The sequence below is a fragment of the Myxine glutinosa genome, chromosome 12 (genome assembly GCF_964187855.1).
Source record: "Myxine glutinosa chromosome 12, kmMyxGlut1.1, whole genome shotgun sequence".
NCBI classification, from domain to species: domain Eukaryota; kingdom Metazoa; phylum Chordata; class Myxini; order Myxiniformes; family Myxinidae; genus Myxine; species Myxine glutinosa.
Window position 1 is genome coordinate 100,264,502 of NC_136272.1, and position 26,244 is coordinate 100,290,745.

At 48.3% G+C, this 26,244-nt stretch overlaps 1 protein-coding gene across 1 annotated transcript in view; it reads right to left on the reverse strand.

The window, feature by feature from the left end:
* PPME1 (protein phosphatase methylesterase 1) overlaps positions 1 to 26,244 on the reverse strand; it is a 68,056-nt gene that overhangs the window by 40,416 nt on the left and 1,396 nt on the right. The window contains exons 2-4 of the mRNA XM_078766131.1: positions 6,189 to 6,289; positions 2,772 to 2,863; positions 2,518 to 2,575 (exon numbers count right to left, since the gene is read on the reverse strand). Coding sequence (XP_078622257.1) covers positions 2,518 to 2,575; positions 2,772 to 2,863; positions 6,189 to 6,289 — 251 coding nt within the window. The remainder of the gene's footprint in view (positions 1 to 2,517; positions 2,576 to 2,771; positions 2,864 to 6,188; positions 6,290 to 26,244) is intronic.

Sequence of the window (26,244 nt, forward strand, 5' to 3'; positions counted from 1 at the left end):
TTCGACACGGTCTGGCACCCCGCTCTGCTCACCAAACTCTCCTCCTTTGGTATCCATGGAAATCTCCACGCATGGCTGGCGGACGTCCTCTCTAGTCGTCGTCAACGTGTGGCCCTGAATGGGTTTCTCTCATCTCCTCTTCCTGTTCAGGCTGGAGTTCCCCAAGGCAGTGTTCTGGGCCCCGTGCTTTTTCTGGTCTTCATCAATGATCTCTCTGACTCTCTCGAAAATCCTCTCTATCTCTTTGCTGATGACTCCACTCTCTGACGCTCCATTCCTCTTCCCTCAGATCGGCAGTCTGCTGCCTCCTCACTCTCTGAAGACCTGGACAAAATCACAGACTGGTCAAACAAGTGGAACATGTCTTTCAATCCTGACAAATCTCACACTCTTACTATGTCTCTCCGAAAAGATCGACTGGACAACCCTCCCATCTACTTTCTCAACAATCCTCTCCAAGAAGTTCTGTCGCTCAAGATTTTGGGTCTCACTATCTGCCATGATCTTTCTTGGGAAAACCACATTTCCAAGCTGGCCTCCAAAGCCAGTCGCCGACTGGGCATCCTCCGTCGTGCGAAGTCCTTCCTCGGCACACCTGAGCTCCTCACCACATACAAGGCTTTCATCCGCAGCTCAATGGAATACTGTTCTCCCCTATGGGCCGGTGCTCCTGCCTCACACCTAGCTCGGCTTCACGCTGTTGAAACCAAAGCTTTCAGAATTATTGGAATCTCCCGCGATGAAGCTATCTCTGAGGGCCTTTCACTCACTCACCGCAGGCAGGTAGGTGGTCTTTCTGTCTTCTACCGACTCCTCTCCGGCCTTGCACCCCCAGCTCTCTCTGTGCTCTGTCCCCCAAATATTCCTACAGGTCGCACAAGATCTGCCAGCAACCCTCTGATGGTTAAACTGCCGAAATCTCGGCTCTCTGCTCACCTTCACTCTTTCATTCCTCTTTTCTCCCGCCTCTGGAACAAACTCCCTCACTCCCTTCAATCCCACTCCTCCCTCCAGGTCTTTAAAACAGCTGTTCACCACCATCTCTTATCTTCCCCCATCCAAAACCTTGATCTTTTCTACCCCCGCTAATTCTCCCCAGATCCACCTTGTTTGAAATTCCAACTTCTTTCCTGGAAGTCCTGGCAGTGTCCATATGTTTTATACCTCTCCCACCGCCCCCTTCCCACGCCCCCCCCCCCCAAAGCCCTCGCCCTCTCTCAGATCTCTCGATGTCTCCATGTCTCTCGGTCCCTGCTCTCAAATGTTGTGTTTGTGTCCTTCCCCCTCTCTCCCCATCTTGTCTACCGCTCCCTATGTTATATGTTTTATGTGTCGGTTTGTCTTTCTGTGTGATTAATGTTCGCTCTTTCACGAGCCTCGATCTTGTATACAAAACAAAAAAACAAACAAAAAAAAAACAAACAAAAAAAACACTCCAAATAACAAATCTTTCTGCCGCGTTCCCTCTCGAGACTCTGAGGGGCACCGTAACCGGAGTTTGGGGAGGTAATACGTAACAGTCGGGTTGTTTGTGAGATGTTTTAGTCAAATGTTAACGGACGTACATGCGTACAGATGAATGTCTGGACCCACTCTGAGGTTATTTCGAAGAATTTTTTCAGAGTTTTGGAGTTGTATCAAAAAATAACCTTCAGATTGTTATTTCGGTTATTTCAGAGAAATAATCTAATATTAAGACATTTATAAAGCACATTACCTTACCCGGTGTGTACCCCGGTTTAGAATAGGTACACCGTATCCCTGCGCATCGTAAGAGGCGACTTAGGGTTGGCGCCAGGAAGGGCATCCGGCCATAAAAACATTGCCTCAAACAGGGAACCATGATTGTCATGGGGCCCGCAAGGCTAACCCCTGCTCTAGCGGGGAAAATGGCCTTAAAACGATCATTCATTCATTATTCATTACCTTAAATTGCAGGGCAAAAATGCAAATGTAGTTGGGAGGGTCGGACAGAGGGAAGGACTGTACCGGTTTTAGAGAAATTTGTTGGTAAATAAGGGACAAGTAGGGATCCGAAGCCTGGAGGGAGGAGGTGGTATAAATCATCCCCCATCCTCCCCCTGCACCTGGGAACCACCATGATCCAAATACGAAAAATCCGAAATCGAAAAATCTAAGACAGAGCGGTTCTGTGGACCATCGAGTAGAGGCACTGTATCAGGTTTCAGAGCAATCGGTTGGTAAATAAGCAACAGGTAGGGATCCCAAAGTTTCAGGGGATAACACGCCGATGATCCAAAATCGAAAAATCGAAGCCCAAGCAATTGTGCAGGCTACTGTCTTGTATTCGTATATCAAGTTTCAAAACAATAAACCGGATGATCAGGGAGTAGCAGCAAAAATAGCAAAAGGTTAACAGACGACTGGACGGACGGAAATCACTACCCATTTTATAAGTTCATCTCTTCGAGATTGATGGATGATTGTTATAGTGCATATATGAATAAGTTTGTTTAGCGACACCCTCTCTGAAAAAAAAGTGAATGGTTCACATACCATGTCCTCGCAAGTCGATCGCCACGACGCGGCAATTCAAGCAGCTGGTGATTGTGGCCTGCAGACCACATGCAATCTCTTAAAATAGATTCAGCATGTTAGGTAAATTTAACTGTTCTGCATATACGCACATGTTCTGCAGCATGTTAGGTAATGCCAAGAAAGGCAAGAATTTGAGCAACGCTGAAGAACGAATAAAGTGCCAAAATGAATCCAAAAGGGAAGAGTATGGTTAAATATTGCATGCTTAGTACCGTGAAGACTGCCCAAGACAATGCCGAGTGTCCTCCGCCATGCAGGAGCACAAGTACAGGGCCTGCAGAACCACTGCAGTAAACACGAAAGGTGTGTGCTTTGTCAAGGATAGCTTCTTCATGCGTGGCACATAAATTATTTAGCGACCATAAGCCATCTATGGTGAACTTAATATTCATTTCTCTTGTAAGTGTTATCTTGGGTAAGTGTGTCACAAATTTTATTCGCGTCTATTGGGCAGTGTATATGTATGGTGGGAGGACGACACTGATAATCCTGGGGTTGATAAAAACACCCCGGTTATAATGGATGATCGTGCAATATTCGCAGAAGTAAGCTGTGTATTCTGGAAGTTATGTTGTCAAAAGCGGCGAAGAGGTCATCAAATTGGGGTTAGTTTTTAAACTGTATAGAGTGATCACAAAGGTGGTAGATTTCGCCAGTTACTTCCGAATTTGGAATTGGCTAGAAAGTGCGGGCTACTTGTGTAAGGAACAACCTTCACAGAGAGTCTCTGGGGAGGGGGGGGGGGAAGGACGAGAGGGGGGGGGGTATAAAAGGTAAGAATAGAAGAATGGGGGGGGTCCTGATTACTGTGTGTGTTGTTCCAAGTTTGGGTTGCTGAACAGATTCCTGCTTGGAAGACCCTCGCCTACCATTATGGATCGATCGATGAAAGGGAGAGTCACATCTCGTGGCAGTGTGGCATAATGGTTAACATGTCAGCTCTAAGTCTGGGAGGTTGGCGGTTCCATTCTGACCTTCCCCGAGTTAGAGCAGATTTTTAAAATGGTACGTCTTGCTGATTCCTTGCTTGACGCTCGGAATTAAGAGGCTAGACCATGAACAAACCTGTTGGCGTCCTTTGAGAGGAGCACATTTCTCTTGAGGAAATGTCCCTTTGAGTGCGGAGAGAAAAGTGATGTCATAAACATGATGTCACTAGTACCCAGAGCACCCCAGGAAGTTACGCCACTTCCCTCAACCTCAGTGGCTGTATTTGTCTATGGTAAATTCCAGTGTTGGCTCATCCATTTGTCTGTGGTGAAGTCCAGTATTGTCTCATGTACTTGTCTGCATGCGGGTTAGTGATTTGTGTTGCAGATACGCTGCGTGTCATAGACCCTGAAGAAAAGATCATGATAAAACTAAAATTTCAAACATGGTTGAATGGTGGCTCTGAGTATCACCATGCCTCATACTTGCACTTAGCTTTCAGTGAATTGACCCACCTTCAAAATCAAATTGACAAAATACTGAGCATTTAACAATGCTGAGCCTCCCAGGGGGTACAGAGATTAGAGAAGATCAGGGAATGAATGATCTATATTGAAGTACACGTTTACGTACGTGCAAAACAAGTTTACCTAATTTACATAATTAGCATTTCACAACCAATCAGGCATCCCCACAATGGGAACATGTAGGTGCCTCCACAGAAATTGCTGAAAAATAAAACCACTCAAAGTTACCTCTCCTGCTCATCAGTGAACATTTTCTACAAGGACATAAGTGAAAGATTGGATCTCCCAATTCTCGGCATTAATTTAGCTTTCATTTCAAGGCTTCGAGTTTATATTTTATTGAACACGATAGTGTACCGTGAACGTCTCTCTCTGTACCCACCATACCCAATCATACCCAGCTGCTCCTGGACTCTGTGTCCTTCTCTCCTGACAAGGTGGAGAAGTTTCTGTCAATCCTCGACTGATTCTGCAACTGGACCAGACGGCATCAGCCCACGGGTCCTAAAATTCTGCTCGGCCGCTCTTTCACACCCTCTCTCGGTCCTCTTCACCCTCTCTTTTGCTCAAAATCATCTGCCATCAGCTTGGAAATCAGCCAACAATCCCAACATTACTGCTTTACACGAAAAATGTGCAAAAACAGATCCTTGCAACTACAGACCAATCAGCCTACTCCCAATTATCAGCAAAGTCATGGAATCCATCATTGCTTCAGATATCAAATCCTTCCTCTTCTCCAATGGCTTCATCTCTGATCATCAATTTGTTTTGAGGCCAGGTTACTCTACTCTGGATATGCTGCTTCTGCTGTCTCAACAATGGATGGAGGTCCTCAATGCCAAACAGGAAATCAGAGCTGTCTCCCTTGACATATCACGTGCCTTCGATGCGGTCTGGCACCCCACTCTGCTCACCAAACTATCCTCCTATGGTATCCATGGAAATCTCCTCGCATGGCTTGCGGACTTGACTTACTCTCTGGTCGTAGTCAAAATGTGGCCCTGAATAGATTTCTCTCATCTCCCCTTCCTGTTCAGGCTGGAGTTCCCCAAAGCAGTGGTCTGTGCCCTGTGCTTTTTCTGGTCTTCATCAATGATCTCTCCAACTCTCTAGGAAATCCTCTCTATATTTTTGCTAATGACTCCACTCTCTGCCGCTCCATACCTCACCCCTCAGATCGGCAGTCTGCAGCCTCCTCACTCTCTGCAGACCTGGACGAAATCACAGACTGGTCAAACAAGTAGAATATGTCTTTCAATCCTGACAAAGCTCACATTCTCACTATGTCTCTCCAGAACGACCGACTGGACAACCCTCCCATCTACTTTCTCAACAATCCTCTCCAATAAGTTCTGTCACTCAAGCTTTTGGGTCTCACTATCTGCCACGACCTTTCCTGGGAAAACCACATTTCTAAGCTGGCCTGCAAAACCAGTCGCCGACTGGGCATCCTCCGTCATGCAAAGTCCTTCATTGGCACACCTGAGCTCCTCACCACATACAAGGCTTTCATCCGCAGCTCAATGGAATACTGCTCTCCCCTCTGGGCTGGTGCTCCTGCCTCACACCTAGCTCGGCTTCACGCTGTTGAAACCAAAGCTTTCAGAATCAATGGAATCTCCCGCGATGAAGCTAACTCTGAGGGCCTTTCACTCACTCACCGCAAGCAGGTTGGTGGTCTTTCTGTCTTCTACAGACTCCTCTCTGGCCTAGCTCCCCCAGCTCTGTCTGTGCTTTGTCCCCCGAATATTCCTGCAGGTCGCACAAGATCTGCCAGCAACCCTGTTCTGGTGAAACTGCCAAAATCAAATCCCCCCCCCCCCCCCCCCCCAAGTCCTCTCCGTCCCACAGATCTCCTGATGTCCCTGTTCTCTACTGTTGCACTTGTGTGTGTTCTCGTTCTTTCTCTCGGTCTCGTTCGTTCTGTGTCTCTCTCTCTCTCTCTGTACTCTCTCTGTACTCTCTCTCTGTCTCTGTCTCTCTCTCTGTCTCTCTCTGTCTGTCTCTCTCTGTCTCTCTCTGTCTCTCTCTCTGTCTCTCTCTCTGTCTCTCTCTTACATGAGCCTCGATCTTATATACAAAAAATAAAATAAAACAGCAACCAAGAGAAGTCATTTAAATCTTTTAAACATTAAATAAAAACTTTTCCCGCAAATAGAGAAGAGGATATATCCCCGTTGCCATCATCGCCAACTGCAACATCCTGAATGGTCTCAAAGTAGTGGTCCCAGGTCATGGGTGTGTAGTCCCTCTTCCGACCAATGCCATGGCTGTGGGAAATAAATAAATAAATAATACATGTGCAAGCAAACAATTACATTTACTGGCTGGGTCTGAGTGACAATGGTATGGAGTGTCCTATGAAATGATGATACATTTGCAACTGTGATGAAAAAGTCGCTTTGTGTACGGAACGACGACACATTCAAACGAATAAGATTATCTGGACATTTATTAATGGTGAACATGTTCCAAGTGACTGCAATTTTTAGCATTTATGTTCCCTCCAACCGATGGGCAAAGACTTTTCTGATTCCGTATCTGCGTGGTAGCATCATTAACCAACCTGAAGTTAAGGAGTATCAACGTGCCAGCAGCACACTTCTCTTCTCAGAAAATCCTAATACTGTTCTATTCTTCTGTTCTGTTCTGTTGATTGATGTGCTTTCGTCATCACGTCCAAATGTACCCTCAATAGTTTTTTCCCACAATAATAGCATTGAACCTGTCACTTCGCTGATGGTAGTTGAACAACATAACTTGCCACCACCACTTGCTATAACCATAACCTAACGTCTTATTCAGACATCTTCTTTTTCTTCTTATACTACTTCTTCAGTATGCTCAAAATAACGAAAACAGTTTAAAAACTAGAATGGCACTCTCGGTAGAGCACATACCTCCGCCAAGCTGAACAGTTTATGTTTTGTATCCCACTGATAGGCCGGTTCTGGATTTGGACCTGAACCAAAATCTAATCGGCTTGTTCTTGTCACCTAACCAAATTGTATACCAAGTTTAGTCATAAGTCATCGAAAACTTTTAAAAATATGTTATATATCGCTTTTGGCCCGATCTCTCAATGGTGAAGAATCGCTTCAAAATTAAATAATTCTCATATCCGAATCCATATTCAGATCTTCACCAAAATCAAATCGTTTCGTCCTTGTCACACTCCCAACCTCTCCACCAAGTTTAATCCAAATCCGTCCACAACCTTTTGAGATATCGTGCTGTGTATCGGTTTTGGCCCTATCTCCCAAAGGTGAAGAATCGTTTTTAAAATTATACTAGCCAAATCTGGATCTTCACCAAATTCTAATTGTTTCGTCCTTGTCGCCTAAACTACCTCTCTGTCAAATTTCATCTGAATCCGTCGACAACATTTTGAGACATCTTGTTCAGACAGACAAACAAACAAGAAATATGTCGTGCATAGCACGATACTTGCGAAATCCCTAAAATAAGTTGTTGGTCCATGATGACCTCAAAAGTAATTGGTGGTTGAATTCAGTGACCAGATATGCAAATCCTCTTAAAATTTCAAGTCAATCGGATAAAAATTGACAATTTTATGTGATGCTGATCTTTGACCTTTTGACCAAATTATTAATTTGTCTTCTCCATACTCTCATCATGAAGCTTTGTTCAAAAATTGATGACAAAACTCAAATAGGTTAGGTCATCTTTAAGCTTTAGGTCATCAAATAAGCTTTAGGTCATCTGCCAGCATCTTGGAAATCAGCAAACATTACCGCTTTACAAAAAAGGTGCAAAAACAGATCCTTGCAATTACAGACCAATCAGCCTGCTTCCAATTATCAGCAAAGTCGTGGAATCCATCATTGCTTCGGATATCAAATCCTTCCTCTTCTCCAATGGCTTGATCTCTGATCATCAATTTGGATTTAGACCAGGTCATTCTACTCTGGACATGTTGCTTCTGCTGTCTCAACAATGGATGGAGGTCCTCAATGCCAAACAGGAAATCAGAGCTGTCTAATTTGACATATCACGTGCCTTCAATACGGTCTGGCACCCCGCTCTGCTCACCAAACTCTCCTCCTATGGTATCCATGGAAATCTCCACTCATGGCTTGCGGACTTCCTCTCTGGTCGAAGGCAACGTGTGGCCCTGAATGGATTTCTCTCATCTCCCCTTCCTGTTTTGGCTGGAGTTCCCCAAGGTAGTGTTCTGGGCCCTGTGCTATTTCTGGTCTTCATCAATGATCTCTCCGACTCTCTGGAAAATCCTCTATCTCTTTGCTGATGACTCCACTATCTGCCGCTCCATTCCTCATCCCTCAGATCGGCAGTCTGCAGCCTCCTCACTCTCTGCAGACCTGGAAAAAAATCACAGACTGGTCAAACAAGTGGAACATGTCTTTCAATCCTGACAAAGCGCACACTCTTACAATGTCTGTCCGAAAGGACCGACTGGAAAACCCTCCCATCCACTTTCTCAACAATCCTCTCCAAGAAGTTCTGTCGCTCAAGCTTTTGGGTCTCACTATCTGCCATGATCTTTCTTGGGAAAACCACATTTCCAAGCTGGCCTCCAAAGCCAGTCGCCGACTGGGCATCCTCCGTCGTGCAAAGTCCTTCCTTGGCACACCTGAGCTCCTCACCACATACAAGGCTTTCATCCGCAGCTCAATGGAATACTGTTCCCACCTCTGGGCTGGTGCTCCTGCCTCACACCTAGCTCGGCTTCACGCTGTTGAAACCAAAGCTTTCAGAATCATTGGAATCTCCTGCGATGAAGTTAACTCCGAGGGCCTTTCACTCACTCACCGCAGGCAGGTTGGTGGTCTCTGTCTTCTCCCGACTCCTCTCTGGCTTTGCTCCCCCAGCTCTCTCTGTGCTCTGTCCCCCCAATATTCCTTCAGGTTGCACAAGATCTGCATGCAACCCTCTTATGGTTGAACTGCCAAAATCTAGGCTCTCTGCTCACCTTCACTCTTTCATTCCCCTTTTCTCCCGCCTCTGGAACAAACTCCCCCACTCCCTTCAATCCCACTCCTCCCTCCAGGTCTTTAAAACAGCTGTTCACCACCATGTCTTATCTTCCCCCATCCAAAACCTTGATCTTTTCTACCCCTGCTAATTCACCCAAGATACTTTCTTTTTTTTCTTTTTTTTGGAAATTCAAACTTCTTTCCTGGATGTCCTTGCAGTGTTCATATGTTTTATACCTCTCTCACCTCCCCCAAAGCCCTCCTCCCCCCCCCCCCCACATTTCTCCCGTTGTCCCTGCTCTCAAATGTTGTGTTTGTGTCCTTCCCCCTCTCTCCCCATCTTGTCTGCCGCTCCCCTTATTTTTTGTTTTGTGTGTCGGTTTGACTTGTGTGATTAATGTTAGCTCTTTCACGAGCCTCGATCTTGTATACCAAAAAAAAAAAAAAAAAAAAAAAAGTCAACTGGATGAAAAATTGATGATCTTATGTGATGCTGACCTTTCATCTTTAAATAAAATTATTCATTTGCCTTCTCTGTATTATCATAATAAAGCTTGGGTGAAAATTTGATGACAAAACTCAAATGCTAAAAAAGTTATGGCCCAGACAGACACACACATACAGGGAGACAGACAGAAGTGATTAGAAAACCCCGTCTCCTGCTGTGCATAATATATCATCTCCTGATGGGCTAATAATAATAACTTATATGTTACAGTACAGTAATACAGTTTATTGACAGTCAATTATTGTGCACCTCTCCCTCCCAACGCAGTCTCTATGAGCTGCACTGCGGTATTGCCGGGCACCTAAGGCGCCACGGCAATGCCGCGCTGTAGGATATTTAATTATTAGTCCCCGACCGGTGTACACCGGATAGGAGGGGACTATAGGTTTGCACCCCGTCCCTCCGTCTGTCAGTCAGTCAGTCCGTCCGTCCGTCCGTCACGCAAAGAACAGCTTTCCGGACTTTTTTTCTAAACTCTTAATGCTAATGATTTCAAGCTTGGTACATGGTTTCCTCATGATAAGTTACAGATCAAGTTCGAACTTCATGACGTTTCGATCATTTTTGACAAAGTTATGGCACTTTGAACTTTGGTAATTTCCCCAACAGTTTTCCGGACGACAGACTGCCGGTAGGGGACATGTATTGCAGCACAATACTTAGAATGCTTGTTTGGCATGGAGGCGGTGTACTTTGAATGTATCTGTACTTGTTTGCAATTTTTTTTATTCCAGAAACAGACATAACCGCCTAACGCTGTAATGACGTTCCAGATGTAACGCCATCTTACTAAACCCATCATTCCAATGCCTAGTGTAACAATCATTCAGCCAGAGCCTACAGACATCAGAAAGAGCTAGATATATGGGTTATGGTGTTCAACTTTATGAAGGAATTTGTAATTTATTCAAGTAGTCGGTGATAGCTTCTCTACTCTTCACGAAATATACCATGGGACAGTAGCGGCATCATCTTGCCTTTTATTTTCATACGTAAATATGCTTGAGTTCTGGTTGATCAAGGGATTTCTGGTACCGGATTAGACAGAAGAAGAACGAGTGGGATATTTTTGTGTGGTCTGTTTGAATAAAAAGAATTGACTGGGAATCTGAATGCCTCAGATGAGTTTTCTTCCACGCTAAAGGACCTTTAACCTAGCTGGTTCTGTAACATCCATCCGATGGACAGCAAATGAATTGATACCTTGCTCTGCCTGCTATACACCAGGATGACAGTTTACACCTGGGTAGGGATTCAAACCCAGGCTGGAAAACTCAGGGGAGACTGTGCACAGTTCTGGGTCTAGGCTATTTAGCCATCCATTTGCTTGTTCAGAAATTACTTTCAAGGAGCTTATAGCATGGAACATTTGTGATAAAATGCGAAATGGTTTTTGATGCTAGACTAGAAATATAGACATAACTAGACCACATACTCAGTAGAGCGCATACTCCCGCCGTGGGTCAAGTTGGAATAGTACGACTTCACAAAAGTTTGAGGGAGTAGTTCAGTGACAACACAAAACAAGAAAACACCAGACAGACACTGCACAGATATATATTTAGAATATATATAGAAGATAATGTAAAAAAAAAAACAAGGCAATTTCACTTACATTTTCGGATTCAGCGTTCAATTCTATATAGGTGAGTGTATTTTGAGGCATGTGTGACTTCAAATAAAATTGTAAGCCATGAAAAACGTTCATTTCATTCCTTAGGGATACAACATGTAAAACTGGCCCAAACGTGAAAACAAAACTCGCCCATTTTAAGTCGTGCAAGCTAATGCGACCACTCATTCTTCTGGGAAGAATACCGTGCACATGCTGGTCACACTTATACTTATAACTCACCTAAGTCTTTATAAGTTCATCAAATACTGACACCGCGATTGACATTCACTGAGGTAAATGTTGATATATTTTCTGAGGTTAAAAAAAAAAAAAAAAAAAAGTTTTAAAGCATTATACATATCAAACGATACATTTTATGAAACGGGGAAACCTAATACACACTTTGGTGGTTTTAAAATGACAATGTCTTTATTAGAAAGAAAAAAAAAGAACCTTGAAGACGACGCTGCTAACAAAATACACCGCTCTAACGCATAACCACGAGTTTACACTACATTTACAACAAATATGAAAACTATTTTCATATCACAATGTTAAATATAGAATATATAGAAGATAATGTTAAAAAAAAAATGAGCCCTGTCTTCCAATGGTAAACAAACCTTCAAAAAATTCCTGGATCCGGAATAATATCCTGAGCTTCACCAAAAACTAATCAATTCTTCCTTATCCCAAGGGCAATCATCCCACCAACTTTCATCCAAATCCGTTCAGAACTTTTCCAGATATCTTGTTCACAAACACATGAACGAACACACACACACACACACACACACACACACACACACACACACACACACACACACACACACACACACACACACACACACACACACACACACACACACACACACACGAATGCATTACTCCCTAGCGGGAGTAACTAGCAGGAGTACCCAGCGTTTCTGGGGGGTGGGGTGGCTTTGACAGGCCCCTCCGTTTTGGGGGAGGGGGGGGGGGGGAGGAATGAGGAAATATTTTACCATGCAAAGAGTGCTTCATACTCTCAGTGTTGCACAGGTAAAAAAGGAAATTGTAATACCCTCTGCCACTATCACCAGGTGGTGCTACACTGTACCCAGTGGTGTTACATAGAGAATTTATGCCCCTCTCGGTCCCCCACACCCCCGCATGAGGCCGCGGCCACATAGCCTGTGTTACCCGCCAGACAAAGTTGTATTTGTATTTGTACCCCGAGTAAAGTATAAAAGTGTTTATAGCTGGAGTACCCGGCGTTGCTCAAGCGAAAAATAAAACATTAACATATTCGAAATGAGGGCAAATATAATGGAAAAGCAATTACATCCTAATCAGAATCCATCGCAAATATCAAATCATCATTTTACCTTTTCGTTTAATATATGCTGGTGAATGTGCTGTTCATCATGTTTCTGAGTTAAATATGACGACGTTCAAGAAGAAGAAGAAGCCTTACTACCAACTTCGACCGCTTCCGGAATTGTTTTATCATTTGTGTTCAAATGTCTGGCGATCATTTTGTATTTACTTATGTGAATGTGTACTTGTATATAACTGTCATTAATCAAAAAAGGTTTAGGCAATATAGTGCAATGTTTTTAAAAATCCAAAAAAACTAACTTTTTATTTTTCAAATGATTTGTTTTGCCCTAAAACACTCCCAGGCACTCACTAATGAACCTGAAAGTTTGACAAAGATCCATTCAGCCATCTTTGAGAAAAATGGCAACACACATACAGACCAACGGCTCTCTTATATAGTAGATTTCACTATTAAAATGTCTTGTTTAAAAGTTTAGAATACTGAGTGACTATTATTAGTTTGACGAGTTCAGTATAATTCGGAATAATTTTTTCTTCCTTCTCATTTGCTACTATAATGACCATTATAGCCACCAAAGCTCTCCATTTGGGTTCTATTTTACTATATTTGTTCTGGGCAGGGGGCAGGGGGCAGGGGGCAGGGCTCCTGTACCCCATTACGAAATATTCTCACTCCTTCAAGCAGGTATGAGATGACAACTATGCGATAGCATTAGTACCTCGACAATCCAGCACATTTATCTCGGTATTCTGACTTACTGCAATGGAAGGTTACAATAATTATTTGGCCTTGTTAGGTCTTGTTTACCTTTTCTCACTTGCCAACCAATACGGCGCCCGCGCACTGCATCATGGGTCCTGAAACCTCTCTATAAGCTGTTAACAGCGAAAAACTACATAAAATCAATCCCAACATCTTTATTATAATAGAGAAAACGTATATGGTTGGTTATGTTTGTTTGTTTATACTAGGGCATGCCCGTACTATATATATATCTAAAATTATATCCCCCCCCTCTATTTACATGAAATGGTTTGGTCCATGAAATGTTTTGGTCCATTCGCAACGCCAAAGCGAACGGCGAACGCTTTACATGAAATGGTTTGGTTCATGAAATGTTTTGGTCCATTCGCAACGCCAAAGCGAACGGCGAACGGCTTGCGAGTACAGAACTGCTACCATCATCAAGTAGAAAGAGAAGAGAAAAAAAATGAAAAGGAAAAACATTCCAAACCGCGAGGGAAAACAACACGGCACGTCGACACAACAACGTGTCCTGTGATTGGCCGTACGTGGCTGCCAGTAGCTGCCCCCAAAAAAAAGCTTTCACCGTCCGGCGACTGAATTTAAGGGGAAAAATAAAACGCTCTTCGCTTAAAACAACGCCCTTCGCTCTGACTGAATTGGGACAATGTTTTTATGTTTTTAATTGAATTACTATCCGTAATGGCGCACGCTCTCACGGGAGCTCCGGAAGGTCGTATATCGCAGTTACGATGAATCGCAAATTCGTTTTTATTAGTTTTAAAACATAGTTTAACGCCAACATAGCGCCAACATAGTATGCAAACGTGAAATAAATGAATACGCTCTCAAATGTGCCATCCGAGGCAGAGTGTGTTCGCCACGTTCGGCACACGCGATAGCTCGCTGCTCTCTGATTGGTTGAATCGTTTTTTGGACATAGCTCGGTAAGTAATTGTCCGATTAATATGAAACCTTGAAAAGGCACATCCTCGGGTCCCCAGCAATATACCTGGCAAGTTTAAAGTATATCGGACCCGTGGTTGTCGAGAAACAGCGGTCACAGACAAACAAACAAACAAACAAACACACAGAGATTACTGGAATTATAGATAGATGCCACCAAAAAGTCTTCTTCTTCTTCAAATACAATTCACACCCAAAACACAGTCCGTGAACTCTTAATTACGTTTAGACTGCCAAGACCCCTCAGACCTTTGACGACCCTTTAAATCCCCCAAGACCCTTAAGACTACCAAGACCCCTGAAGACCCAAAATACCCTTAAAGACCCAAAATACACTTAAAGACCCAAAATACACTTAAAGACCCAAAACACCCTGAAGACCCAAAACACCCAAACACCCTGACGACCCAAAATACTGTTGCGGATATGGGATTTGGCCTCCATATCCGCTTGTAAATATTCCCCTATTTCCCCAATACTCCCCAACTATCCCCAATCCCCCATTCCCTAGTCCCATTGTCTGTAAACAACACTCTGTAGAACCGACCTTCCCCTTTTTCCCCCATTAAATGTCGTGCCCAGGTCCACCGCATCTCACGTAGACAACTTTCGGACATCTTGCTAGTTATTCTTAGTCTATGTCAGTTAAGGACTCGTTTCCATTAATTCTGACTCTTCGTTGCACCAGGATGTGATTGTATGGCACCAGTAGTGAGTTTAGGACCTCCCCATACCTCCTCCCATCTTCCCCATGAAACAACAACAACAACTACAACAACAGCGCGCGGGGAGTGTGCGTCCTCACTCCGGCTCGGTTAGCCGCCATTGCCCATGTGCTCCAGGTTACCTCCAGGTTACGGGGTTACCACGAAGGGGCTGGCTGTCAGCTCCTCGTCAAGGGCGGAGCCCGGTAACCCCCAGCACCCAATAAGAAGCGGCGGGCCGATTCCATCTGGGGCGGAGCTAACGAGCCGAGGGCGTGTCACTCCCCGCCGGATATACGCAGCCACTTACCGGACGTGACGTCAGATGCGCCCGAGCTTGAAAAGAGAAGTCGCCACCTCCGAGCGCTGAGAGACCTCCCGCATCTCTGGACCGGACCGGGTCGATTCTGCCCCTGAGCCAAGGTGCACCTTGAGCCTCGACTACCTGCCCTTCCTTGCCATCAATCCCCGTGTGAGTCAGTTTTGTCCTGTTTATCTGTGGTCTGTCGGGGTTACTATAAGACCGTGATTAAGTGCCTACCTTCCTATGCTGTCTCTCTTGTCCTTGTAATCTAACGTTCCGAAATATTATAACCTCCTCCGGAGGTCTTGAGAACTGTACCCCTGGTGTCGTGTCATTTTAACCCAGCCGTTGTGTCCTTTCCTCAATTGATTTAGCGTAGCGTGACTCGGCCAACGTTCGAGTATAATCGGGTAAACTGTGCAGACGCGGTCATACCAAACCGCTCGGTAAACCAACATCCACAACCGCGTCTGTAACATTTGGTGTCGAGGAGTTGGATTCGGACCTGGGACTAAATTCAGTTAGGCCCAAATTTTGGAACACCAATTGTACCATTAGGGTAACATTTTGGTGTCGGGAAGTGGAATTCGATCCGGAACGCGTTTCACGCGCTCGAAATTATAACGGCGAAATTTGATTTTGTTTTACGAAAATAAAAACCCGAATTTTGAAAGTCGCGCTATGGCAGACCAAGACGGTTGGGTTCCGGTAGAAGAGAGTGAGGCAGGGTCGATCCAGGACCAAATTGAGGGACATGAGGAGAGCGAAGCAGTGAGGGTAGCAGACGCATGAAATGGCGCCTCGCACATGGCCACGGCGACCACGCCCGCGACCGTGGTAGCGCCGCTGGTGGATTCGAACCTTTTCCTCCTGCAAATGAGGGCCTTTATGGAACAAATGGGAGACCAAATTGGAGGTTTGAAAAACAGTATGGGGGTAATGAGGAACGAATTGAGGGCTGATAGTGAGCGATTAGAGGGCCAAATGGGGGTAATGGGAAACCAAATGGGGGTAATGAGGGACGAAGCGAGGGGTACCGGTGAGGGGTTAGACAATAATTTTAAGGGATTAGACAAGAAATTTGGGAAATTAGACAATAGATTAGGGGAAATACAGGAGGGGTTAACGGGGGTAGAAAATAGAATGGCTGCCCAGGAGAATCAAATGGAAGGGATGCAAAAGGGGTTAGAGGGGTTAGAAAACAGTATGGAAGGCAAATTGAGGGACATGAGGGACCAGGCGGAAAGGGAAGCTAAACAAATGGGGCAGCAGATAGAGGGGGTCAGAATGGAGGTAGAAACCAAACTGGATGCTCACAGGGAGGAAATGGAGCAGATGAGGGTGGCATCTGGGCAGGAGATGCAAGTGATGGGAGAGGAGATCAGAAGAGGTGTGAGTGAGGAGGTCGGAGGAGTGCGCGAGGAGGTGAGGCACTGTAAGGAGCGCATGGAGAAGGAGGTGAGAAAGGGGACTGTAAAATTGCAAGGGGGTATAGAGGAGTTGACGTTGGGAGTAGAACAACTGACAGTGGGACAAAAGGAGTTGGGGGACCAGGTAAAGAAGAACACAGCGGTAATAGAGGGTTTAAAATCGACACAGAAGGAGATGAAAAAGGACGTAGGGGTAATTAAAAAAGAGTGTCAGACGGTACATGAGGACCTGACGAGGAAAATGAACAAAGTGGTAGAGGTGATGGAGGTTAAAGAGCGGGAGGTGCGGGAGCACATAGAAAAAAATTAAGTGGAGTTAGAGGAAGAACTTAAAGGGGCGCACGAGGAGATGAAGGAGGTGAAGCAGAAATTAGAAGAAGTGGAAGAAGGGGTGAGCGAAATTAAGAAGCGACGGAGAGAGGATAAGAAAGAGATAAAAGAGGAGGTAAAAGAATTGGTCCAAAGTCTGTGTTCGGATCGTGATGATGTGCTCATTAACCGGATGAGGGATTCGCAGGTGATGGAGGAGAAGCGAAGAGAAAGAGGACCCGGTGTAAGTGGTGACCAATATGGTCGTGCGTATGATGCGCCAGGTGATTTAATAAGCTTGGGGGTCGAGATAGACCCGGATGTTCGTGAGAGGCCAAGAGTGAGGTGTATGGCTGGTCCGGAGGGTATGGAACGAGAGGTGCGAGGTGTGGGTGAGCAAGGTTGTGGTGGTATGGAATGGGTAGCGGGTTGCGGAGGTGTGACCCATGCATCGACACCAACAGGGGTAGTTGTTGGAGGGACCGGGGAGGCACGAGAGCCCCTTGGGGGTAATGTACTGTGGGGGCCCGGCCGGTTCGGCCCCGCGCTGACCCCGCAAGGGGCGACGCACGGGGTCCGGCAGGCGGGCAACGACTCGCATACGAGGTGGTCCCACAAGGTCCCGTATGACGGCAAGAGTGATCTACGCGCGTACCTGGCGCAGTTCGACTGTGTGTGTAAGGGCAACGGTTGGGGTGAGGACGAAGGTGGAGTACACCTGGTGGCTGCATTGCGCGGCGCGGCGATGGAGGTGCTGACGGCATTACCAGCGGGTGCTCTCACCCTGCCAGCCCTCCGCGACGCCCTAATTAATCGATTCGGCATTGAACAGCAGAGCGAGCTTGTTAAAGCTCAGCTCGCGCTGCGAAAACGCAAGCCCCAGGAAGCCATCGGGGAACTTGCCCACGACATTCGCCGCGCAGTGGGGATCGCACATGCTAGCATGGCAGCGGATTCCCGGGAAAGCCTGGCGCTGGACCATTTTATCCAGGCCCTCCCGGATATTGAGCTCCGGCAACAGCTCGCCATGTGGCGCCCGCAGACTCTGAGCCAGGCGGCTGACGCTGCGGCCCGTTGGGAAGCAGCGAGGCCCCTGGCCCGGGGGGGCGAGCGTCTCGCAATGGCGGTCCGCCAGGTGGGACCCCCGATGGAGGGCGGACCCCTTAGGGGGCCCGCCCCCGACGTGAGTCCTGACCTGGCGGGCATGGTCCGGAGGCTGGTGGACCAGCGCCTGGCGGGACCTGGACCATGGCAGGCGGCCCCGGAAGTGGCCCGCGGTGGACCACGAGTGGGTAATCCAATTCGGACCTACAGGGGGGGGAATTTGGAATTCCGGAGGCAAGCACCTTATCAGGTGAGGTGCTATACTTGCAACCGTCTGGGTCACCTGGCGCGGCACTGTCGAGCCACGCGCCGGGATGATCCCCGGCGGTTGAGGTCCTCAACTCCGCCCAGGGGGGAGCGGGTTAGCCGACCCCAGACACCCCCCCCCCGCCAGACCCCGGGAAACTAGAAGGTGTCGGGCACGTAGGGCGGTGTTCGGCAGAAGAGGATGGAGGCGAGCCCTCATTGACGCGACAGGTCATTTATTGTGGCCAAATTGGAACCGGTAGCCTGACAATTAGATGCAAAATTGCTGGTGTGGGGGTAGACGCCGTAGTGGACACAGGAGCTAGCGCCACGATCATCAGCCCTGTGGTCCTTGATTCGAGTGCAGGTGGCTGGGATAAGATCCAGCGCCTGCAAAATTATAGTTTGCAACTTGCTACCGGGGTAACGGCCCCGATCATAGGGCGTGGTTCTGTGACCCTCAAGTTAGGGTCGGTAAGGAGGGAGATAGATGTTTGGGTGGCGGAGGTGTGCGACCCATGTTTAATAGGGTTGGATTTGTTGACTGCCAGCGGTTGTAAAATCGACTTGTGCCGGGGGATCCTGCAGGTGGGAGTAGAAGAGCTGCCGTTAGGGGGAGTGAGCACGGCCGAGAGAGCGGAGCTGGAGGCTTCCGAGGCTGTGACCATCCCCCCAAGGGCCGAGGCGATAGTGCCGGCCCGGTGGGCAGCTCGCCCAACGTGGCAGGAGTCCTGCGGCCTGGTCGAACCGGTGGCAGCGCAGTCCATACCAGGTTTAATCGTGGGCCGCACCCTTGTGAAAACGGACGGACCGGTAGTGGCCGTCCGAGTAATAAATATGAGTACAGAACCACGCACTATAGTAAGGGGCACGAGGGTAACTGGCTGCACCCCAGTTGAGGAAGTCGCGACAGTGAGGGGCGAGAACGTCCAGCCGAGCCGACCCCGGGGGGAGCCTTCAATAAGAAGTAGGAATTGGCCCGATCCCATTTGCGAGATGGTAAATCGTAGTAGCGTAGAGTTGGGAGGTACCCAGAGGGAGGCCTTACACAAACTGGTTGGGTCCCATTTGGACCTCTTCTCCCTGTCCACCGAGGATATTGGACGTACGGGCCTGGTGAAACATCAGATCCACACCGGTGAGGCCCGGCCTATTCGTCAGGCCGCCCGACGGCTCCTTTGGAGCAAGAGGGCGGAAGCTGACGAGCAGGTTGAAAAAATGCTCGACGCAGGCGTGATCGAGCCCTCGGGAAGTCCTTGGATGTCACCTGTTGTGCTGGTCAAAAAGAAGGATGGGACCACGCGGTTCTGCGTGGACTATCGCCAGCTAAACAACGTGACACTCAAGGACTCATATCCCCTGCCAAGAATTGATGACACCCTCGATGCCGTTGCGGGCTCAAATTGGTTCTCGACTTTGGACCTCAAGAGTGGGTATTGGCAGGTGGAGATGGATAGGGCAGGGAAGGAGAAAACGGCATTTTCCACAGGTAAGGGACTGTATCAGTTTACTGTGATGCCGTTTGGTTTGTGTAACGCCCCCGCCACCTTTGAAAGATTGATGGAGCATGTACTAGGCGGCATGCCATGGCAATCATGCCTGGTGTACCTGGATGACGTCCTGGTACATGCCCAAACGTTCCCCCAGGCAGTAGCTAATTTGGACCAGGTGTTCGGGTGCCTCAGACAGGCAGGGTTGAAGCTGAACCCGAGCAAGTGCACCTTGTTTGCCAAGGAGGTGGCCTATTTAGGCCACGTCATCGGTTGCGAGGGGGTAAAAACGGACCCAGACAAAATTAAAGCGGTAGAGGAGTGGCCCGCACCACGTACCATCAAAGAGGTGCGGGGATTTTTGGGACTCTGCTCCTACTACCGGCGCTTTGTGGCGAAATTTGCGGAGTTGGCCCGTCCCCTCCACCGGCTTACGGAGAAGCGGACGCGATTTAATTGGACACGGGAGTGCCACGAGGCCTTCCAAAAATTGAAGGGGTGTCTGACATCCGCACCCCTTCTAGCGTACCCCACTAGCAATGGGGCATTTACCCTGGACACGGATGCGAGCCAGGAAGGATTGGGCGCAGTTTTGTCTCAGACACAGGAGGGCGTGGAGAGAGTGATTGGTTATTATAGTCGGGCCTTAAGTAGGCCCGAGCGAAATTATTGCGTCACTCGCAAAGAGTTATTGGCTATGCTGGCTGCCATGAACCATTTCCACCCGTACTTGTACGGGCGGAAATTTTTGGTTAGAACTGACCATTCCTCCTTGCAATGGCTCCTTCGGTTCAAGGAACCAGAGGGCCAAATTGCAAGGTGGTTGGAAAAGTTGCAGCAGTACGATTTTGATGTGGCCCATAGGGCCGGGAAGGCCCATGGTAATGCGGACGCACTCTCTCGGCGTCCTTGTCTGGGGGAAAACTGCAAATTTTGTGCGAGACACGAGGAGAGGGAACAATTGGGCGATTCGGACCCGACCCTCGTTGTCCGGGCAACCCGGGTGAGAGGGCCAATTTTGCCACTAACCGCAGATGAGGAATTCGGAACTTTGGCATGGAGCACGGCCCAGCAGGAGGATCCTGTCCTGGGGCCAGTGTTCAATTGGGTCAAATTGGGGCAAAGACCTAATGGGGAAGAGGTCACCCCCCTCGGGGCGCAAACAAAGGCATATTGGGCTCAGTGGAAAACCCTGGAATTGAAGGATAACATCTTGTATCGCAAGTGGGTGGAGGTTCCCTCTGATAAAACTTCCTGGCTGGTGGTAGTCCCAAACAAATTTAAGACCGATATATTGCAACAGGTGCATGGTACCCGCCCCGGCGGCCATTTGGGCAGGACAAAGACGACATCGCGGGTACGCCGGAGGTTTTATTGGGTGAATATGGGGCGCGACATACAGGACTGGTGTCGGAGATGCGACGCCTGTACTGCCAAAAAGGGACCAGCACGGAGGATGAGGGCCCCCCTTCAATTACACCAGGTGGGGGCCCCCCTAGAGCGGGTGGCCATGGATATCCTAGGCCCACTACCCCGCACCCGCCTAGGTAATAAGTACATCCTCGTTGTGATGGATTACTTCACCAAGTGGCCGGAGGCCTACGCCCTCCCCAACCAAGAAGCAGGGGTGGTAGCGCAGGCCTTCGTGGAAGGATTTGTGTGCCGGCATGGGATTCCACAGGAGTTGCACACCGACCAGGGACGAAATTTTGAGAGCAAATTGCTAAAAGATGTGTGCAGTCTCCTGTCAATTCGGAAAACCAGAACAACGCCTTTAAGACCTCAATCTGACGGGATGGTGGAAAGATTTAACCGAACTCTAATCCAACAACTGGCACTGTTCACCGCCACCCGTCAGGATGACTGGGACGAACATCTCCCTTATTTGCTCATGGCCTACCGAACCAGCCAGCACAGGGCCACCGCATGCAGTCCAGCGTTGCTTATGTATGGGCGGGAGTTACGGGCTCCCGCCGACTTGCTATGCGGTCCCGTGCCAGACACAGTGGTTAACCCGCCGAGGGAGGGGTACGCACGTCACCGAGAGGAAGGCATGGAGCTAGTCCATGCCTTCGCCCGCCGCCAACTCCATCTGGCGGGGGAAAAGATGAAGCGCAGGTACGACGACCGGAGCCAGGGGAGTCAATACGCTCCGGGGATGAAGATTTGGTTCTTTAATCCCCGGAGGCGGAAGGGAAGGTGCCCAAAACTCACCTCCCCCTGGCAAGGCCCAGGAGTCGTCCTGTCGCAAATCTGTGACGTGGTCATTAAGATCAAAATGGGGCCACGAGCCCTCCCTCGGATCGTCCACGCCGACCGGATAAGACCTTACACCGGCGAGCAGGCGCCCCCGTGGATTGCCTCGGCTTTAGATGCCGAGGCGGGACCCAGTACCTCTGAATAAGGGGGGCTTATTAGTGCCAGAGGACTGGGGGATTGATGAGCGATGGGCCCGGTGGGTAAGGGGGGCATCCCTGCCACCCTTCCCATAGTGGGGCAAATGCGCAATAGTTTAGGGGGTGGCTATGACAACCGAGCCAGGGAGGGCTTGGATAATTGTAGGGATCTAGCGAAGATGACATTAGGTGACGTTAAGGTTTAGTTAGTGACTGATACCTGTAGTGGGGACGCAGGTAGATTAGTATGGATTATAATGACGTGGGAGCGCAATAGTTTAAAGGGACGACTGGGAAGCGCAAGTTTCAGAGGGGAGTAGTTAGCTGAGATGATGCCGTGTGTGTGAGGATTGAACAGGTGAGGATTGAACAGGTGTGATTGCACAGGTGTGCAACTGGACAGGTGTGTGGAGCAGTGTATGAGTAGTGAGTGTGGTAGATCAGTGTGAAAGCGCTTGGGGAGAGAAGGGTGCAGGTGGCACCAGGTGTGAGAGCACAGGTGTGCAAGCGCAGGTGTGTGGAATACGTGGAGCAGAGAATGAGTGGTGTGGAGAGAGTTGGAGTAAGTGGTACGGAGTGGTGTGCATGGTGCGAAGGTGTGGATGGGGGAAGAGTGGACCCCTTTCACGAGTACCCGGGGTGGGTAGTGTAAGTGTTAGGTAGAGGGTATAGGTAAATTGTGGTTGGATATTGGCATTTGTGGTGCGGTTGCAGAATGGTATTGCGGATGGGTGCATTAGTGTTGTGGAAATGGCTGGGCGTGTAGCCTGTTAGTGTGTGTAGTTGGTTGGGCACTCCACCACTGTGAGGATGTCGGCCAGGTGAGGCCGCAGGTGGGCTCTGGGAGCCGTTAGTGTCAGTGGGTGCCTGAGGATCCCGGGTGTGGATCGGGTAGCCCAGTGCCAGAGAGGGCACCGAGTGGGGAGAGCGCCAGAGGGCCTTCCCCAGGTAGTTAGGTTAGGGTAAGGAGCAGGTAAGCTCGGAGGCAACTGCAGTGGTGGAGGTGTGCAGGTGGGTAGACCCGCTGGGAGAGGTACACGCCACAGCCCAGAAATTGTGCGAGGGCACCGGGAGATGAATCGGGGGAGTGAGACCCCAAATTGAAAAGCACCACATTTTGGTCAATGGGAATTGGTTTTTAGAACCCATAGTGTAAGTTGGCCAATGGATTGGCAGGGAAAGACCCCGGGTAATGTAAAGTTGTTAAAGTCATTTAGGAAATAGTTAGGATTGATGAACCTGTCGCACCATACGCAGCCACTTACCTGTGGTGATGATGACTCCACACCTGTGTTTTCTTTGTTTTGTTGCAGGAAATGAGATTGCTGTGGATTGGTGAGACGCATCACGACGTGGATGAGACATTGGGGTGATTCCATCTCTCCCTCCTTAGGAGGGACTGATGATGAATTGGTAATGGCAAATTTTGATGAGAGTTGAAAATGGCAAATTTGATTGGTTAGGAGGGAGAGAAGACGAATTTGGTTTATGGGAGGAACGAGGAAGACAGTAGGGACGTTTGTTGATTTGTAAAATAGATGTTTATGGGTAGTGTTGTGTTTTGTGGACACAGTAAGGGGTAAGGGAGGGGCCATGTAGGTTACCTGGTTGGGGGGGGGGGCGTACGGTAGGAACGTACCTGTCTCACCTGGTTCCCATGTGCCCCCAGTGTGCATCACCTTGTATTGCGTGCACTTTTGCACCCTTACCACCTTACTCACTTGTTTTCTTCTTTTGTCTCCCACCTCCGAGGATCTGGTTTTGGGGCAGAGAGAGAGGAGAGAGAGGTGCTGGCTCCGCAGTTGTGGGCCTGCACTTTCGCTGCTTGCTGCCTGGATCGATACACCATATGGACCGCAATTTTGGTGGCCACCCACAATGGACCGCAGTTCTTTTGCGGCCAAGCACCACCCGTGGATGGACCTATGTGTCAACGTGGCACCTATGCCATACAGGTGAACCACTAATAGTTGGCCCCCTGACGGCCACAATTTAGAAATGGACGCGGTTGGCGCCTTTCTTTATTTTTGAAAGAAGCAAGAAGGCCAAGTGCACCACACGAAGAGCAAGAGACACCTGCAGGGTTAGGGGTTGTTGTTTTTATTTTAATGAACAATGGTGACTGCACCGATTGGTGCTTGGGGTGGTGCTTTTGGTGCTTGGATGGGGTGCTCTGCACATTATTAAAGGCCGTAAGGCCACAGAGCACTCGTGGGTTGGTGTATCGATGCTGGCATGCGTGCTCTCTCTATGCATAACATCTGCATGTGTTCCTCCAAAAACAGGTCCTGGATCGTAGTGTAAATATCAGCGTAGTCTTGTAAATAATGCTCCCTACCGGCTGTATGTTTAGTTTGAGAATTCTTTCCGCGATTCGGTTATCCTGTGGGTGCGTTTCTGTGAGGAGAAGGGTGCAACGTCGCAGGGGGACATATTTACTCATTTGTGAACATCTGTAAAACTGTCGCACTCAGGGTAGAGTTAATAGTAGAGGGAACTACATCTGAGTGCCACACTAAAGTAGGTAAAAATTTATCGGGTCGGGACGCCCCGAGGGTAGAGAAGGGTGCAATGTTGCGGATATGGGATTTGGCCTCCATATCCGCTTGTAAATATTCCCCTATTTCCCCAATACTCCCCAACTATCCCCAATCCCCCATTCCCTAGTCCCATTGTCTGTAAACAACACTCTGTAGAACCGACCTTCCCCTTTTTCCCCCATTAAATGTCGTGCCCAGGTCCACCGCATCTCACGTAGACAACTTTCGGACATCTTGCTAGTTATTCTTAGTCTATGTCAGTTAAGGACTCGTTTCCATTAATTCTGACTCTTCGTTGCACCAGGATGTGATTGTATGGCACCAGTAGTGAGTTTAGGACCTCCCCATACCTCCTCCCATCTTCCCCATGAAACAACAACAACAACAACTACAACAACAGCGCGCGGGGAGTGTGCGTCCTCACTCCGGCTCGGTTAGCCGCCATTGCCCATGTGCTCCAGGTTACCTCCAGGTTACGGGGTTACCACGAAGGGGCTGGCTGTCAGCTCCTCGTCAAGGGCGGAGCCCGGTAACCCCCAGCACCCAATAAGAAGCGGCGGGCCGATTCCATCTGGGGCGGAGCTAACGAGCCGAGGGCGTGTCACTCCCCGCCGGATATACGCAGCCACTTACCGGACGTGACGTCAGATGCGCCCGAGCTTGAAAAGAGAAGTCGCCACCTCCGAGCGCTGAGAGACCTCCCGCATCTCTGGACCGGACCGGGTCGATTCTGCCCCTGAGCCAAGGTGCACCTTGAGCCTCGACTACCTGCCCTTCCTTGCCATCAATCCCCGTGTGAGTCAGTTTTGTCCTGTTTATCTGTGGTCTGTCGGGGTTACTATAAGACCGTGATTAAGTGCCTACCTTCCTATGCTGTCTCTCTTGTCCTTGTAATCTAACGTTCCGAAATATTATAACCTCCTCCGGAGGTCTTGAGAACTGTACCCCTGGTGTCGTGTCATTTTAACCCAGCCGTTGTGTCCTTTCCTCAATTGATTTAGCGTAGCGCGACTCGGCCAATGTTCGAGTATAATCGGGTAAACTGTGCAGACGCGGTCATACCAAACCGCTCGGTAAACCAACATCCACAACCGCGTCTGTAACAATACCCTGAAAACCCAAAACACCCAAAAGACCCTGACGACCCAAAAGACCCCAAACACCCCAAAGACCAAAATACCCTCGAAGGCCCAGATGATCCAAAAGACACCAAAATATTCAAAGATGCCTATCCCTCTGAAACGACGAGTTGTGAGGGGCACAGAGCGAGCCGAGTCACGCTAGTTATTTTAATGACTCAATTATGGAAAATTACGATTTTAAATGGTGTAAACAAACACTCCAAGAAGCATCGTCATCTTATGTGGAAATGTTTTTGATCGTAATCATCAATGAATAATATTGTATCGTCATATATCCTGTAATAAACAGCAAGCATGATTGTCGAGCAGCAGAAACCAGCAGGGTGTGTTCCATTACCAAGCAGCTTGTAGAGCGCTTGCCAAGCCGCTTAAGGCTAAGCACTCAAGAAAGCAAACGATTGGTAGGAACGGCCTGCTTGGCAAGTGACAACAACAACAACAACAC